This window comes from Ascaphus truei, chromosome 7, assembly GCF_040206685.1.
Source record: "Ascaphus truei isolate aAscTru1 chromosome 7, aAscTru1.hap1, whole genome shotgun sequence".
NCBI lineage: Eukaryota > Metazoa > Chordata > Amphibia > Anura > Ascaphidae > Ascaphus > Ascaphus truei.
In genome coordinates this window covers 21278262-21292897 of record NC_134489.1, presented here as the reverse complement: position 1 = coordinate 21292897, position 14636 = coordinate 21278262, and the positions used below count along the sequence as shown (strand labels likewise).

The 14636-nt window shown below is 47.3% G+C and overlaps 1 protein-coding gene across 1 annotated transcript in view; it reads left to right on the top strand.

Annotated features, from left to right (window-relative positions):
• ABCA12 (ATP binding cassette subfamily A member 12) overlaps positions 1-14636 on the top strand; it is a 159451-nt gene that overhangs the window by 11213 nt on the left and 133602 nt on the right. The window contains exon 2 of the mRNA XM_075607232.1: positions 4912-5005. Within this exon, the coding sequence (XP_075463347.1) occupies positions 4912-5005 (94 nt within the window). The remainder of the gene's footprint in view (positions 1-4911; positions 5006-14636) is intronic.

The window sequence follows — 14636 nt, the reverse complement described above, 5'->3', positions numbered from 1 at the left end:
GGACCTGTATCTCATTAGACTGTAGCTCATTAAACTGTTGATCATAAACCCCTAAAGCACCAGATTGACCAAGATACATAATATCTCATGATATTATCATGATAGCCATGTTATCTGAGCTCTCTGAATAGCTACACATGCAAACTCGCTTGGAAAGTGCTCTGACCAGTCAATAAGTCACTTATCGAAGTTTAGTGAATAAGCCCCTTTAGATCTGCACTCTCAACCCTCTTGATTACTACAGTATTAGAACCATTAATTTAGAGTGAATAATAGGGACAAAGAAGCTTTGGGTACAGTACAATGTAACAATACTCTTGAACATATATAACAATACTAAGTTCAGATACTAAATATCAACAATTGGATACAGCACCATATCCCGGGAGCACACGGTAATGAGGAAAATAAATCAAAACGGTCACCTGATTTGAGTCAATGTATATAAGTTTATCAAAACACCTACTGCTCTCAGATACTAAATCCGGATTCTTCTGAAAATCTTTCATCTCTCTCAATCACGTTAGTGGCAACCAACCTGAATAGAAAAAGATGTAATGCCATTACACTCACAACTGAACCCAATAATTAACAATATTGCATTTAACCCTTGAAGTACCCAGCATCTTGTTAAGTAACTCAGACAGAAATTTGATCTGAGCAGTTATTACTTTTATGTATTTTTTACTGAGTTTTTAAAATATTTTGTATTAACCTTGTGAATAGGGCACAATCTTTTTTCTGTAATGCAGAATAGGTATGCAATTCGACTTTTTTTTTAATACACACTTATTAAAAGTTAAGTTTTAAGGGACATCTAATGTAACCAACCATCATAATACAAAAAATCTCAACCAGCGCATCAATATTCTGATTTTTTTTTTCTCTTGACAAAAAGTGCATTATGTTATGATATTATCCTTCAATATTTCTACCATTTTTGATTTAACACTTTCATCATCAGAAAGGACACTCGTATGATAAATGCAAAACAATATCATCTCTACATTCCCGTTACATTTACAATGTATTGATAACATTGCCTTTCAAATAAAATGTAAATATGCAACTATTTCCTCCCCAATTGACCAAATTTTACACAGTTTTTGAGCAATCTGTTTTTGAACACAATTGTATTTTATATATGATGAATTTCTTTGCCTGAGTCTGGGAGATGATGTGATGTTTAAGTGGTTAGTAGATTGTAAGGTATCCGGACATGAATTGCTTTATTTAAGCAGTTTACATTAATGTTCGAGTCTTATCCCTTTTATACCTGTAGAGAAAAAAAGACGGTGCAAAACAGCGCTTAAAAGAAATATAAAATTAAATAAATCATTTTCAATTAAAAAACTGGCAGCCTGGCAAAAACTGACAGTACCGTCAGAAGTTGAACACAGAAAAAAGAAGAGTTACCGGCGCCTAAAAAGTCCATTCAGATAAATATCAAACAAAATAAAATCCAAACCATCTCGTGTGAAGTCCCAAAAATGTCCTTAAATGAGCAGTCAGTGAAAGGGTCAATGAACAGCTCACACCAAATGGCAGTGCAATATGTGGAAAAAAGAAAAAACAGATTATGGTGCAATACGCCAAAACTGTTGACATAAAAACACTGAAGACTAACAACACATGACAAACATGACATACCATGTTTGTCATGTGTTGTTAGTCTTCAGTGTTTTTATGTCAACAGTTTTGGCGTATTGCACCATAATCTGTTTTTTCTTTTTTCCACATATTGCACTGCCATTTGGTGTGAGCTGTTCATTGACTGCTCATTTAAGGACATTTTTGGGACTTCACACGAGATGGTTTGGATTTTATTTTGTTTGATATTTATCTGAATGGACTTTTTAGGCGCCGGTAACTCTTCTTTTTTCCTTTTATACCTGTATTACCTATGTACATGTATACTGTCCTGGGTGCACTGCGATGCTCCAGCACTGAACAGTTCCCTAAGCTGTCTTTTAGAGGTTTCCAGATTCCAGACATTGTACTAATAATAATTGGATCCGCTTGGTTAGGTTATGAGTTGCTTGGATATCCTATTTACATTGGTAGAATTTTGACTAGGTGTAATTGTGGCAGAGAGGGCAGCCTTGTCTAGTTAACGTTCTGTCCTCGGAAGTGGAAACTCTCGTGATAACAGTACAGTGTTTTAGTTTTTCTTGCAAGCAGAGTGGTGCCCTGCCCTGAAGAGCTTACAATTCAAACTTCTCATTATGGTGTCACTGGCTCTGTAGTGATAATTTATCAATGTCTCCCAGCTGAAAAACATCAGCTAACTATCTATCTATCTATCTATCTATCTATCTATCTATCTATATATATAGTTATTACACTGTGTGTATATTACACATATATGTATAGTTACTGTATTACACTAATGATGAAAAATGTAAGATCATATAAAAAATACCATTGAAAGCCATGCAGATGATATATATATATATGATATATATATTTTTCATCATTAGTGTAATAACTATACAAGTAGATTGTAAGCTGTCCTGGCTAGATACTATTTTCTCACAATGTTTAGTGGCTCACATACACATATTGCATTGTAATGTGTAATGCCATTTACACACCATGTACTGTGAAGCGGGGCCTCCCAGAAGCCTTCGACACCAGAACAAATGTGAATAATGGGGCCCCCATTCTTTGCTCGCTTACAGTTATGACATAATTATACTTTACTGTAATGTCTCTTTATTCCCACCTCCCCTTCAAGCATTTCTCGCTCCTTTTCCCCCAGAGTCTCTCACACAGCCTTTATGTCATCGGGATTCCTACCACATCCCGTTTTACACACAACATTCTCCTCCTCACTTTAAAAGGCTATAAACTCTTCTGCCCCTCCTTACATCTCAGCCTTAGTCTCTCCTCTTCCTCAACACATCTTTCTCCTCTCCCCTAGCATCTCTCTCTCCTCACCATGTCTAGCTCTCTCTCACATCTCCCCTCCATCATGTCTCTCTCCCTCCCCCAGCATGTCTCTCTCTCTCGTCTCCCCCAAGCAGGTCTCTCTCTTTCTCTCCTCTCCCCCCAGCATGTCTCTCCCCCCCAGCATGTCTCTCCCCCCAGCATGTTTTTCTCTCTCCTCTCCCCCCAGCATGCCTTTCTCTCTCCTCTCCCCCCAACATGCCTTTCTCTCTCCTCTCCCCCCAGCATGCCTTTCTCTCTCCTCTCCACCCGGCATGCCTTTTTCTTACCCCTTCACATCATTCTCTCTGTTCTCCCTTCATGTATTTATCTTACTTCCACCTCATGTCTATTTTTCCTCCCCCAATGCCTCTCTTTCTTCCCCCCTTCTCTCTTGCATGCTTTCTTTGTATTCTTATTTCTTTAACATGTCTCAGTCTCTTCTTCCATTCTCTTTATTTAATCCCCTATGTTTCCCTTTCTCACTCGTTCCTATTTCCCTCTTCATTTGATTGTGATAATTTAGAGGATGGTCTTCTCTCTAACATTTTCTCTTTTTAGTCCCATTCATACAGTATCTTTCTCATTTTCCTTACCCCTTATGTCACTATTTTCTCCCTTCTCACGTCTCTTTATGTATGTGTATCTTTATTTATATAGGGTCATCCAGGTACATAGCACTTTACACCAGTAATACACGTGACATAATAATATAACACATAATGGGAATAAGCGCTTCAGACAAAACAATAGGAAAAAGCGTTCCTGCCCCGAAGAGCTTACAGTCTAAGTGGTATGTGGGGAGAATTTAGAGATAGAAGGCAGGTGTTCTTGTAAGTGTGTCTGCAAGGGGCCAAGGTTCATGCATATGAGATGTATACAGTAGTATCAGCCAGCAGAGCTACACCTACCGTTACAGAGGTGTGTTTTAAGATATATTCTTAAATGTGGAGAAGGTGCCAGTCGGATATTGAGGGAAGGGCATTCCAGAGGAAGCGAGAAAGGTTCATGGCGGGAGAGGGCTTTAGATACAAAAGGGGTAGACAGAAGATATCCTTGAGATGGAGTATAGCAAGAAAGGTCTGAGATGTATGTAGGGGTAGAAGTGTTTAGCCTTAAAAGAGAGGCTCTTTTGACTTCTTATGTACTTCTTTCTTATCCTCTCTTAGTTTTATTTCTCTTCCTTTCTATGCAGTATTTCTTTTCTTCCCGTAGCTCAAGGGGCTGCCTGCCGGGGAAAGGGGCCGGGCCCCTAGACCCACTAGGCTTAAGACAGCAGAACCTACAAACCAACAAACTATTTATAAAATGTTTTACTAGGAAATAATACATTGAGCGTAACTTTTCGTTTTCAAATACGTCCTGGGCACAGAGTTATGGTGACAATACATGGTTACATTAAATGAAGAGAGATTATACTGTACATTATAGTTACAGACATTTCATGAACAGTTAGAGATAATATCTGATTATGGACGTACTGTATATAACAGTTACAGACCAGATTAAACTGGGAGACAGCTGAAGTCTTGAAATTACTTACACTGGAAGTGGCTTTGAGAAGCTCTGATACTGTAGGTTGGTCCAGTGAAGTGCACGGTAAGAGAAGGAGGAGCGATAAGTGCTGCATGTGATTGTGGTGAGGTGCTGGGTGAGAAACACGTAGGAGGTCTCTATGTTAGACGTGTTGTTCTAATAAAGGTCACTTTTTACTGAACCTGGTCCTCTCACGTTTCAAGTCTCCTTTGAAACACTATCCCAGTCGGAAACTTCAACAGTATTTGTAATTTTTTCTTTTAAAGTACGCTTAGTTTGTTAAATAAACCTTAACAAAACATGCAGTGTTCTCTGAGTTTGTTCCCTTACATCTTAATCTCTTCCCTTCCAGAAGGGCATTACAGGCCACTGTGACAGGGAAGGGTTAAATTGCCATGCTACCCACCAGCCAGTTCTTTCATTCCGAGTCTTTGTTCTTTTTTGCAGGTGTGGTCCCTGGTCCTGATACTTTGGCCCGTGGTAATATTCATAATATTGGCGATCACCCGCACAAAATTCCCTGCAGTAAAGATGCAAAACTGTGAGTATAGACGCGTTTCTTTGCTTCTTGATAAACTGATAAACTGATAGGCGGACAGAATCATTCCAGCTGAGTTGCCCATAAAACCTACTAGAGGACGCTGCTATGCATTCAAATCAGTATATCGCAGACCTCTCTAGAGACAAAGTGCTAGCCTACAACATTGGAAGTGGGTAAATCTGGTTTGAGCGTATTGTGATCTTGGCCAAATCATGTGATCATATGTTACAGATCATACACCTCACCTTGAGTACCGTGTCCAATGCTGGAGACCATAGCTCCAGAAGGACGTAGATAAATCAGGGATTGTGCTAACAAGGGTTACACAAAAGTTGCATAGTCTACTGTATATCAGGGCTATTTCACTGGTGGGGCCTTCATGTGGTCCTTGGACTTTCTGATCCTGCCAGTTAGCTGTAGGCTAATTTATTCTTTTCCTTTCACCCCAAAGCTTGCAGGCGGTTTTATGTATTGTCCCCCAACCTATTCTGAGTTTAATGGGCCTGGCCTAACACATGCCACAAGGTGACCATTCACTAATCTGAGTCATTGGGCTGTGCATTTATCTTTTTAGACTGACATTTTAAAGCCTGTAAAACTATTTTAATTATATCACAAATGTTTAAAATGATAGCAGTCATTAAATACCTACGCGCTTTAGCTCCTGAAATTCCAATACACTGCACCTTTAAACCTTTAATCTCTGTGTTTTATAACGTTGATGCTTTATTGCTCTTACTTAAATCACATAAATCAGGGATGAGATTAAAGGGACTAATGTTTGTATCAAAGCAATTTTGGAGCAAAACTGGGACATTTTCACTCTGCACCTTCGGTATCAAATGATTCTACTCCAATTTTGCCCCAGTTTGCACCATGGGGAGAGTCAGTAGGGGGAATTGGGGGGGAGTTACAAGGTGCACACATTATAATGAGATGTCACATTCTGCGTCTGCCCCAGCTTGCACCTTGGGGAGAGTCAGTAGGAGGAGTTGGGGAGGAGTTACATGCTGCACAGATTATAATGAGATGTCACATTCTGCGTCTCTGCCCCAGCTTGCACCTTGGGGAGTGTCAGTAGGAGGAGTTGGGGGGAGTTACATGCTGCACAGATTATAATGAGATGTATCACATTCTGCGTCTCTGCCCCAGCTTGTACCTTGGGAAGAGTCAGTAGGAGGAGTTGGGGGGAGTTACATGGGGCACAGGTTATAATGAGATGTATCACATTGTTTGCCCCCAAAACTCCACCATATCTGAGGTGGTGTAAGTCTAACATTCTGCATCAGATGTTAGAAACTGTTCTTCTGTACCAACCTGACATTTCTCCATCTGCACCGTCAGTGTCAGAAAGGATTTCTTCTTTTTTTGGTGCACAGAAATGGACTGCGTTAGGCTTGTAGTATAGTGTGCTACCATGCGCACGCGCGTCAATGATAATTGCAGGGTGTGCGCCTGCAGTTGCTATACTTGAGATGCCCGTGCACGGCCATGAGCGTTGGTGCGGCAGATCTGTGAAAATACAAGAAATTGTAATTTTCGCGCTGCGATCCAATCACTGCATGGCCTAACGCTGTGACGTAAGAGCCACGCCCCATAGCTGCGCGCGTCACATCTTGCGCTATAGCAACTAAACACACACGCCACGCCGGACGCGCCCGCACGCGCATTAGCGCGTACTATATAACAAACCTTATTAAAAATAATGTTTCTGTGTACCAAAAAAGGGAGAAAATGCATCAAAATAGCCCAGCGTAACCCCTAAAAAGCCTTTCTATGTTAGTGCAGAATGAAGTTGCTATGATTCAACCAAAAATTTGACGCAGAACAGATGTCTCATTATATAGGTTAACAAACTGTATCATTATCACAGTACGGCTACTATAAATAATATTTTGTACCTACTAATACTTGTTAAAATGATGCGTATTTTTAATTCATATTTGAATGTAAATGGTATCTATCTGGTATTCGACACGCAGAAAAACAAAAACAAATTATGCGTCGCACGTACGAAGTGCTCATGCACACGACGCACATTTTAAGGTTTGTTTCAATTCCAGCGCTGAAATTTTGAAAAAATATATAATCTTCGTACTTCAAATCTTAAGAGTTCCACCCCGCACTCAGCTTCCCTGCAAAGTTCAAGTTGAAGGTGTAGTTATTAACAACTAGCTGATATACCCGGCGTTGCCCGGGATTGCAGGGGCATGAAGGGCGGGGGGCGTGAAGGGCGGGGGGGGGGGGGCGTGAAGGGTGGGTTGGGGGGCGTGAAGGGCGGGGGGGACAGACAGAGAGAGGTTTGAGAGAAAGAAGTGAGACAGACAGAGACAGAGAGAGAAGAGACAGAGGAATAAGCGAGAGACAATGAAAGACAAAACAAGCGAGAGACAGAAATTGATTGATTGTTATAGATAAAATGTATCTATCTTTCTTTTAGTCTATCTATTGAAGGGAAAATATGATATAATGAGTTTTGTAAAGAAAGATCACATTTTCTTGCACGCTCCTCCTTCCACACAGAATGTAACAGAAGCATTTCCTTGTGCAGCACACACACAGCTGCGAGTGACATAATGTATCTTCCCCGGAGGCCTTTTCCCCAGAGAGGAAGGTGACAGTAGGTGCAGTCGCACTTGCGTCACCCCTTTCTAATAAACCTGGGTTTCTGAGTGCTCCGGACAATCTTTGTATTTGACTCACACACGTAGGACAGGAAGAATAACAAGATCGTTGCCAATTGTTGACACTTCTAAACAATAATCTCAAATAATTTGCCTGCTCATCTCACACTGTGAGAGTCATACAGTATATTTTTTTAGGGTTGATCTTTGTCAGTTTGGTTTTACCACCGTTTTGCAGCTGAGAGATTATTAGTAAATAGATGATGTTGGTGCATTTTTGGGGCAGAAAATCAACAACAGAAAGTTTTTCTTTGATACCTCTGAGTAATTATTTTGACACAGATGTGCACTACTTTTGCATTAATACAAAAACACCAATGTACAGCAAGGCCCCGCTTCTCGGCGCCCCGCTGATACGGCGGCACGGAGAAGGGGGCCGCCATCTCTCCTCAGAGGCCGCGCATGTGCAGAACGGGTTGTTGCCGCTGGCGCGCATGCGCAGAATGTAGGTTGCGCGCACCGAACGGAGGATGCGCATGCGCACAAGGGAGAAATTGCCGGGTTGCGCATGCGCACAGCTGAAAATCGGCGTTATCTGTGATGCTGTTTAAGCTAATATAACCTTTTGTCATCTTCCTACTGTGTGCTGTCTCTACTTTATCAGTCCTCGGATGGTAACGCATATTCTTTCTATTTATTTTTAAGGGACAATCACCAGGCCTTATTATTATCTTTACTAGGAGTGCTGATTCTTGCCTTTTTATGTGTGATAATATATATATATATATATATATATATATTATACCCCACAAATATATATAAATATATGTATATATATATATATGTATAAATTTATATATTTGTGGGGTATAATATATATATATTTTTTTTATCACACATAAAAAGGCAAGACTCAGCACTCCTAGTAAGGGGAGAAAAAATATATTTACGATGGACAAGGGGAGAGTTAACACAATGGTGTTGCCTTATATCTTATACTATATTAGTGAAAGCACTGTATGTTTGCCTGCCTGCCTGGATGTCCGGTGTCCCTAGCGGCAATGTCATTGGTCCCTTGGGCCGCCCGCCCCCGCACACCTCTCATTGGCCTCACACACTCACACCACCCCCTTGGCCCGCCCCCCACACCTCGCATTGGCCTGAGGCGGAGTGACGGGCCAAAGGTCCACAAAAAAAAAAAAAAAAAAACACAGTGTCACACACACACACACACACACACACACACACACACACACACACACACCTCTCTGTCCTCTCCCCCCCCCATCACACTCACCTCCCTCCCACTCCATTCCCTCCCGCTCCACTCACCTCCCTCTCACTCCATCCCCTCCCGCTCCACTCACCTCCCACTCCATTCCCTCCCAGTCCCTCCCCGGCGGGGGGACACGCGCCCACCTAAGAGGCGCCCGGAAGCCGCTCCACTCCCTCCCGCTCCACTCACCTCCCTCTCACTCCATTCCCTCCCGCTCCACTCACCTCCCACTCCATTCCCTCCCAGTCCCTCCCCGGCGGGGGGACACGCGCCCACCTAAGAGGCGCCCGGAAGCCGCTCCACTCACCTCCCGCTCCACTCACCTCCCACTCCATTCCCTCCCGCTCCACTCCCTCCCTGGCGGGGGTTGGCACACGCGGCACCTAAGAGGCGCCCGGAAGCCGCTCCACTCCCTCCCGCACTCACCTCCCTCCCGCTCTACTCCCTCACTCACCTCCCTCCCGCTCTACTCCCTCCCGCACTCACCTCCCTCCCGCACTCACCTCCCTCCCCGGCGGGGGGACACGCGGCACCTAAGATGGCGGCGCCCCGAAGGAGAGGTGACGTGTGTGTGTGTGTGTGTGTCACTGTGTGTGTGTGTGTGTCACTGTGTGTGTGTGTGTCACTGTGTGTGTGTGTCTCACTGTGTGTGTGACACTGTGTGTGTCTCTCACTGTGTGTGTGTGTGTGTGTGTGTGTGTGTGTGTGTGTGTGTGTGTGTGTGTGTGTGTGTGTGTGTGTGTGTGTGTGTGTGTGTGTGTGTGTGTGTGTGTGTGTGTGTGTGTGTGTGTGTGTGTGACACTGTGTGTGTGTCTCTCACTGTGTGTGTCACTGTGTGTGTGTGTGTGTGTGTCTGTGTCACATGGGGGGGGCAGGAGGGGAGAGAGAGGGGGGGAGCGGAGAAACATACAGGGGGAGTGGAGAGGAGAGAGCCGGAAATTTTAACCAACCCACCCCCCTCCTGTCCACTCTCCCTCCCCTCCTCCCCCCCCTCCTCCCGTCCGCTCTCCCCCCCCCCTCCTCCTCCCGTCCGCTCTCCCCCCCCCCCCTCCTCCCGTCCGCTCTCCCCCCCCCCTCCTCCCGTCCGCTCTCCCCCCCCCCTCCTCCCGTCCGCTCTCCCCCCCCCCTCCTCCCGTCCGCTCTCCCCCCCCTCCTCCCGTCCGCTCTCCCCCCCTCCTCCCGTCCGCTCTCCCCCCCTCCTCCCGTCCGCTCTCCCCCCCCCCTCCTCCCGTCCTCTCTCACCCCCCCCCTCCTCCCGTCCGCTCTCCCCCCCCCTCCTCCCGTCCGCTCTCCCCCCCCCCTCCTCCCGTCCGCTCTCCCCCCCCCCTCCTCCCGTCCACTCTCCCCCCCCCCCTCCTCCCGTCCACTCTCCCCCCCCCCTCCTCCCGTCCACTCTCCCCCCCCCCTCTCCCATCCGCTCTCCCCCCCCTCTCCCGTCCGCTCTCCCCCCCTCCTCCTCCCGTCCGCTCTCTCCCCCCCTCCTCCTCCCGTCCGCTCTCCACCCCCCCTCCTCCTCCCGTCCGCTCTCCCCTCCCCCCCCCTCCTCCTCCCGTCCGCTCTCCCCCCCCTCCTCCCGCCCGCTCTCCCCCCCCTCCTCCTCCCGTCCGCTCTCCCCCCCCTCCTCCTCCCGTCCGCTCTCCACCCCCCCTCCTCCTCCCGTCCGCTCTCCCCTCCCCCCCCTCCTCCTCCCGTCCGCTCTCCCCCCCCCTCCTCCCGTCCGCTCTCCCCCTCCCCCCCCTCCTCCTCCCGTCCGCTCTCCCCCCCCCTCCTCCCGCCCGCTCTCCCCCCCCCTCCTCCTCCCGTCCGCTCTCCCCCCCCCCTCCTCCTCCCGTCCGCTCTCCCCCCCCCCCTCCTCCTCCCGTCCGCTCTCCCCCCCCCCCTCCTCCTCCCGTCCGCTCTCCCCCCCCCTCCTCCTCCCGTCCGCTCTCCCCCCCCCTCCTCCTCCTCCCGTCCGCTCTCCCCCCCTCCTCCTCCCGTCCGCTCTCCCCCCCTCCTCCTCCTCCCGTCCGCTCTCCCCCCCTCCTCCTCCTCCCGTCCGCTCTCCCCCCCTCCTCCTCCTCCCGTCCGCTCTCCGTCCGCCCTCCCGTCCGCTCTCCGTCCGCCCTCCCGTCCGCTCTCCGTCCGCCCTCCCGTCCGCTCTCCCTCTCCTTCCGTCCGCTCTCCCCCTCCTCCTAGCGGGAAATTTAACTCACGGGCAACGCCGGGTCTCTCAGCTACACACACACACACACACACACACACACACACACACACACACAGACACACGTTTACACACACACGTTTACACACACACGTATACACACGTATATACACACACGTATACACACGTACACACACACGTACACACACACACATAGGCGCACGCATACACACACACGTAGACACACGTATACACACACACATGTAGACACACGTGTACACACACGTATTCACACACGTATACACACAGGCACACGTAGACACACACACGTAGACACACACACACACACACACACACACACACACACACACACGTACACACACACACACACACACACACACATAGACACACACACACACACACGTAGACACATACACGTAGACACATACACACACGTAGACACACACGCACGTAGACACACACACATGTACACGGAGACACGTACACACACACATGTACACGTATACTCACACACATGTACACGTACACACACACATGGAGACATACACACACACACATGTAGACATACACACACACGTATACACACACACGTATACATACACATAATGTATACACACACGTGTATACACACACGTATATACACACACACAAGTGTATACACACACATGTATATACACACACACACGTGTATACACACACACACACTATCCCCAGCACCACCACATCAGCACACCGCTATGCCATGCCCCCCCAGCACACTGGCATTCTCGGCTCCCCACCATTCTCAGCCCCCATCAGCACCCACACATCGCCACCTTTGCACCTCCCCCATCGGCACACCACATCCGCACCCCCACATCAGCACCAAACCCTCCCAAATCAGCACACCAATACAATCACCATCAGTACAGCCACAGCAGCACTACCACCGCACATGGGCCGCGTTGACCACTCCTCACCCAAATGCCACACCCACACCACAAACATCCCGGGCAACGCCGGGGCTCTCAGCTAGTGTATATATATACATATACATATGAGGCAACACCATTGCCATCGTAAATATATTTTTTCTCCCCTTGTCCATCGTAAATATAATTTTTCTGCAAAAGAAAAAGTAAATGCTGGTCAATGAAAGATGAGTAGAACTCACTCGCTTCTCTCCCAAACCTCCCTGAAATGAGCTTTGACATGTCGTGCCATGCACTCCGTGTTACAAGCCAACCCTGGACACAACCTCCAGCAGTGAAAGGACCAAGGCAAACATAATTAACATTGGTGCCCTGATGCTGAAAGGAAGCCTGGGCACTTCGTGCACAACCAAAAGGGAAAGTCAACAAGGAGTAGAGTTACACAGGTTGTGCAGCTGTGCTTGGAATAGCCTGGCACACAGACCCCGGGTTATCAGGTTCTGCAGCTGTTTGATTGTTTGGCTATTCCTTACACAGGGGGTTGGCACAGATCCCCCACCCCCGGACCCTACCTCACCTGCTCGTGCAGTCTGACCAGGCTCAAAATTCAGCAGGGACGGGCAAACATATTGCATTTTTGGCGTACAGTTGTTGCACAACAAAGAAGCATGCATTCCAATTTAACACATTGAAATATATTTAGTCATTTGCATATCCTAATTAGCATATATCCCAGGTATCTCTGGTGTGTTTCTTTTTCTGCACAGGTGTCTCTCCACATATTGTCTAAAGGTGTGTTTGGGGAGATTTTATATAGCACTTGGGTCTCCAGTAAAAGTGAAAGAATGGCTGTTATAGTTAACACAAGAGCTGTTACGGCTGAACGTAATACTGCGTTAATGAGCTTTGAAGAGACATATCGGTGCTTAACAATGCTGTTAACTGAAATCCGCACCTCCTTAAGCCAATAACATGGATCTGGACCAAAGTTTGTAGGGTATTTATTTGCCAGAACATGAAATATATGTGCGTGGATGTGAAATAATGAAGCTGTTGGCAGAAGGTTAAATGCTAACGTGCTGGGCACGCAGACGCTTCACACCTCGTGCGCATGTATATTATTGCCACGAAGGAGCACAAAGTTCCAGCAGCGCTAAAGTGAATGATGGCTATTAACCCCTTCACAGCCAGAGGAGCCGCACCGCTACACGATCGAACCAGATTTATCAGAGAAAAAACAGGGTCATTAGCACCCAGCTGCAACATTAGTACAAACAAACAAGCAGAAATACACAGGATAGACCAAAGCACAAATCCCACTGCGGACGTTCAAACCTTGTGCAGTTTATTTTTGCCCAACTTTTGCAGATGTTGAAAGTCCCTAGAAAACACTGGGGAGGGGAGGGGGGGGGGGGGGTGTTTGCTCCAGTTTTGCAGCAGGAAGACAGTGAAAAATGGCTGTTGTAATTATAACGGCTATTAGCCTGGTCAGCGTGTTGTTACTGGGTCTTGTTGCATTGTTGCTCTGGGTTATAGACTGAGGGACAGAGACGTGCAAATAAAGGACTCGATTCTAAAAGGTCAGACATAAAAAAACATGCATTTCCCGAAGGATTTTTCAATGTATTGATTTGTGCCCCTAGAAAAATTCACCGCCCCCTATCCCCACCCACCTCTATTTCTAAGTGAAATGGTTTTTCCTGGTTTTTTTAATTCAAAAATAGTTCTGGATAAAAACAAATGTCTTTCTTTGTACCTTTGAAATTCATGTTTTATCGGTTTGATCAATGATGGCATTAGAAGCTTTCAGCTCAACCAACCGGGCCCTGTGATCCCCCCCAGAGAGTGGGCCCGCTGCGGCAAACCCGAGGAGGGGGCGAATGTGAAGTACAAGCATTGGCCACGCCCCTCAGTGTAGTACAAGCATTGGCCCCGCCCCCTCAGTGTAGTACACGCATTGGCCCCGCCCCCTCAGTGAAGTACAAGCATTGGCCCCGCCCTCTCAGTGTAGTACAAGCATTGGTCACGCCCCCTCAGTGTAGTACAAGCATTGGCCCGCCCCCTCAGTGTAGTACACGCATTGGCCCTGCCCCCTCAGTGTAGTACAAACATTGGCCCCGCCCCTTCAGTATAGTACAAGCATTGGCCCGCCCCCTTAGTGTAGTACAAGCCTTGGGTCGCCCCTTAGTGTAGTACAAGCATTGGTCACGCCCCTTCAGTGTAGTACAAGCATTGGCCCGCCCCCTCAGTGTAGTACAAGCATTGGCCCCGCCCTCTCAGTGTAGTACAAGCCTTGGGTCGCCCCTTAGTGTAGTACAAGCATTGGTCACGCCCCTTCAGTGTAGTACAAGCATTGGCCCGCCCCCTCAGTGTAGTACAAGCATTGGCCCCGCCCTCTCAGTGTAGTACAAGCATTGGTCACGCCCCTTCAGTGTAGTATAAGCATTGGCCCCGCCCCTTCAGTGTAGTACAAGCATTGGCCCGCCCCCTCAGTGTAGAACAAGCATTGGCCCCGCCCCTTCAGTGTAGTACAAGCATTGGCCCCGCCCCTCAGTGTAGTACAAGCATTGGCCCCGCCCCTTAGTGTAGTACAAGCATTGGCCCCGCCCCTCAGTGTAGAACAAGCATTGGCCCCGCCCCTTAGTGTAGTACAAGCATT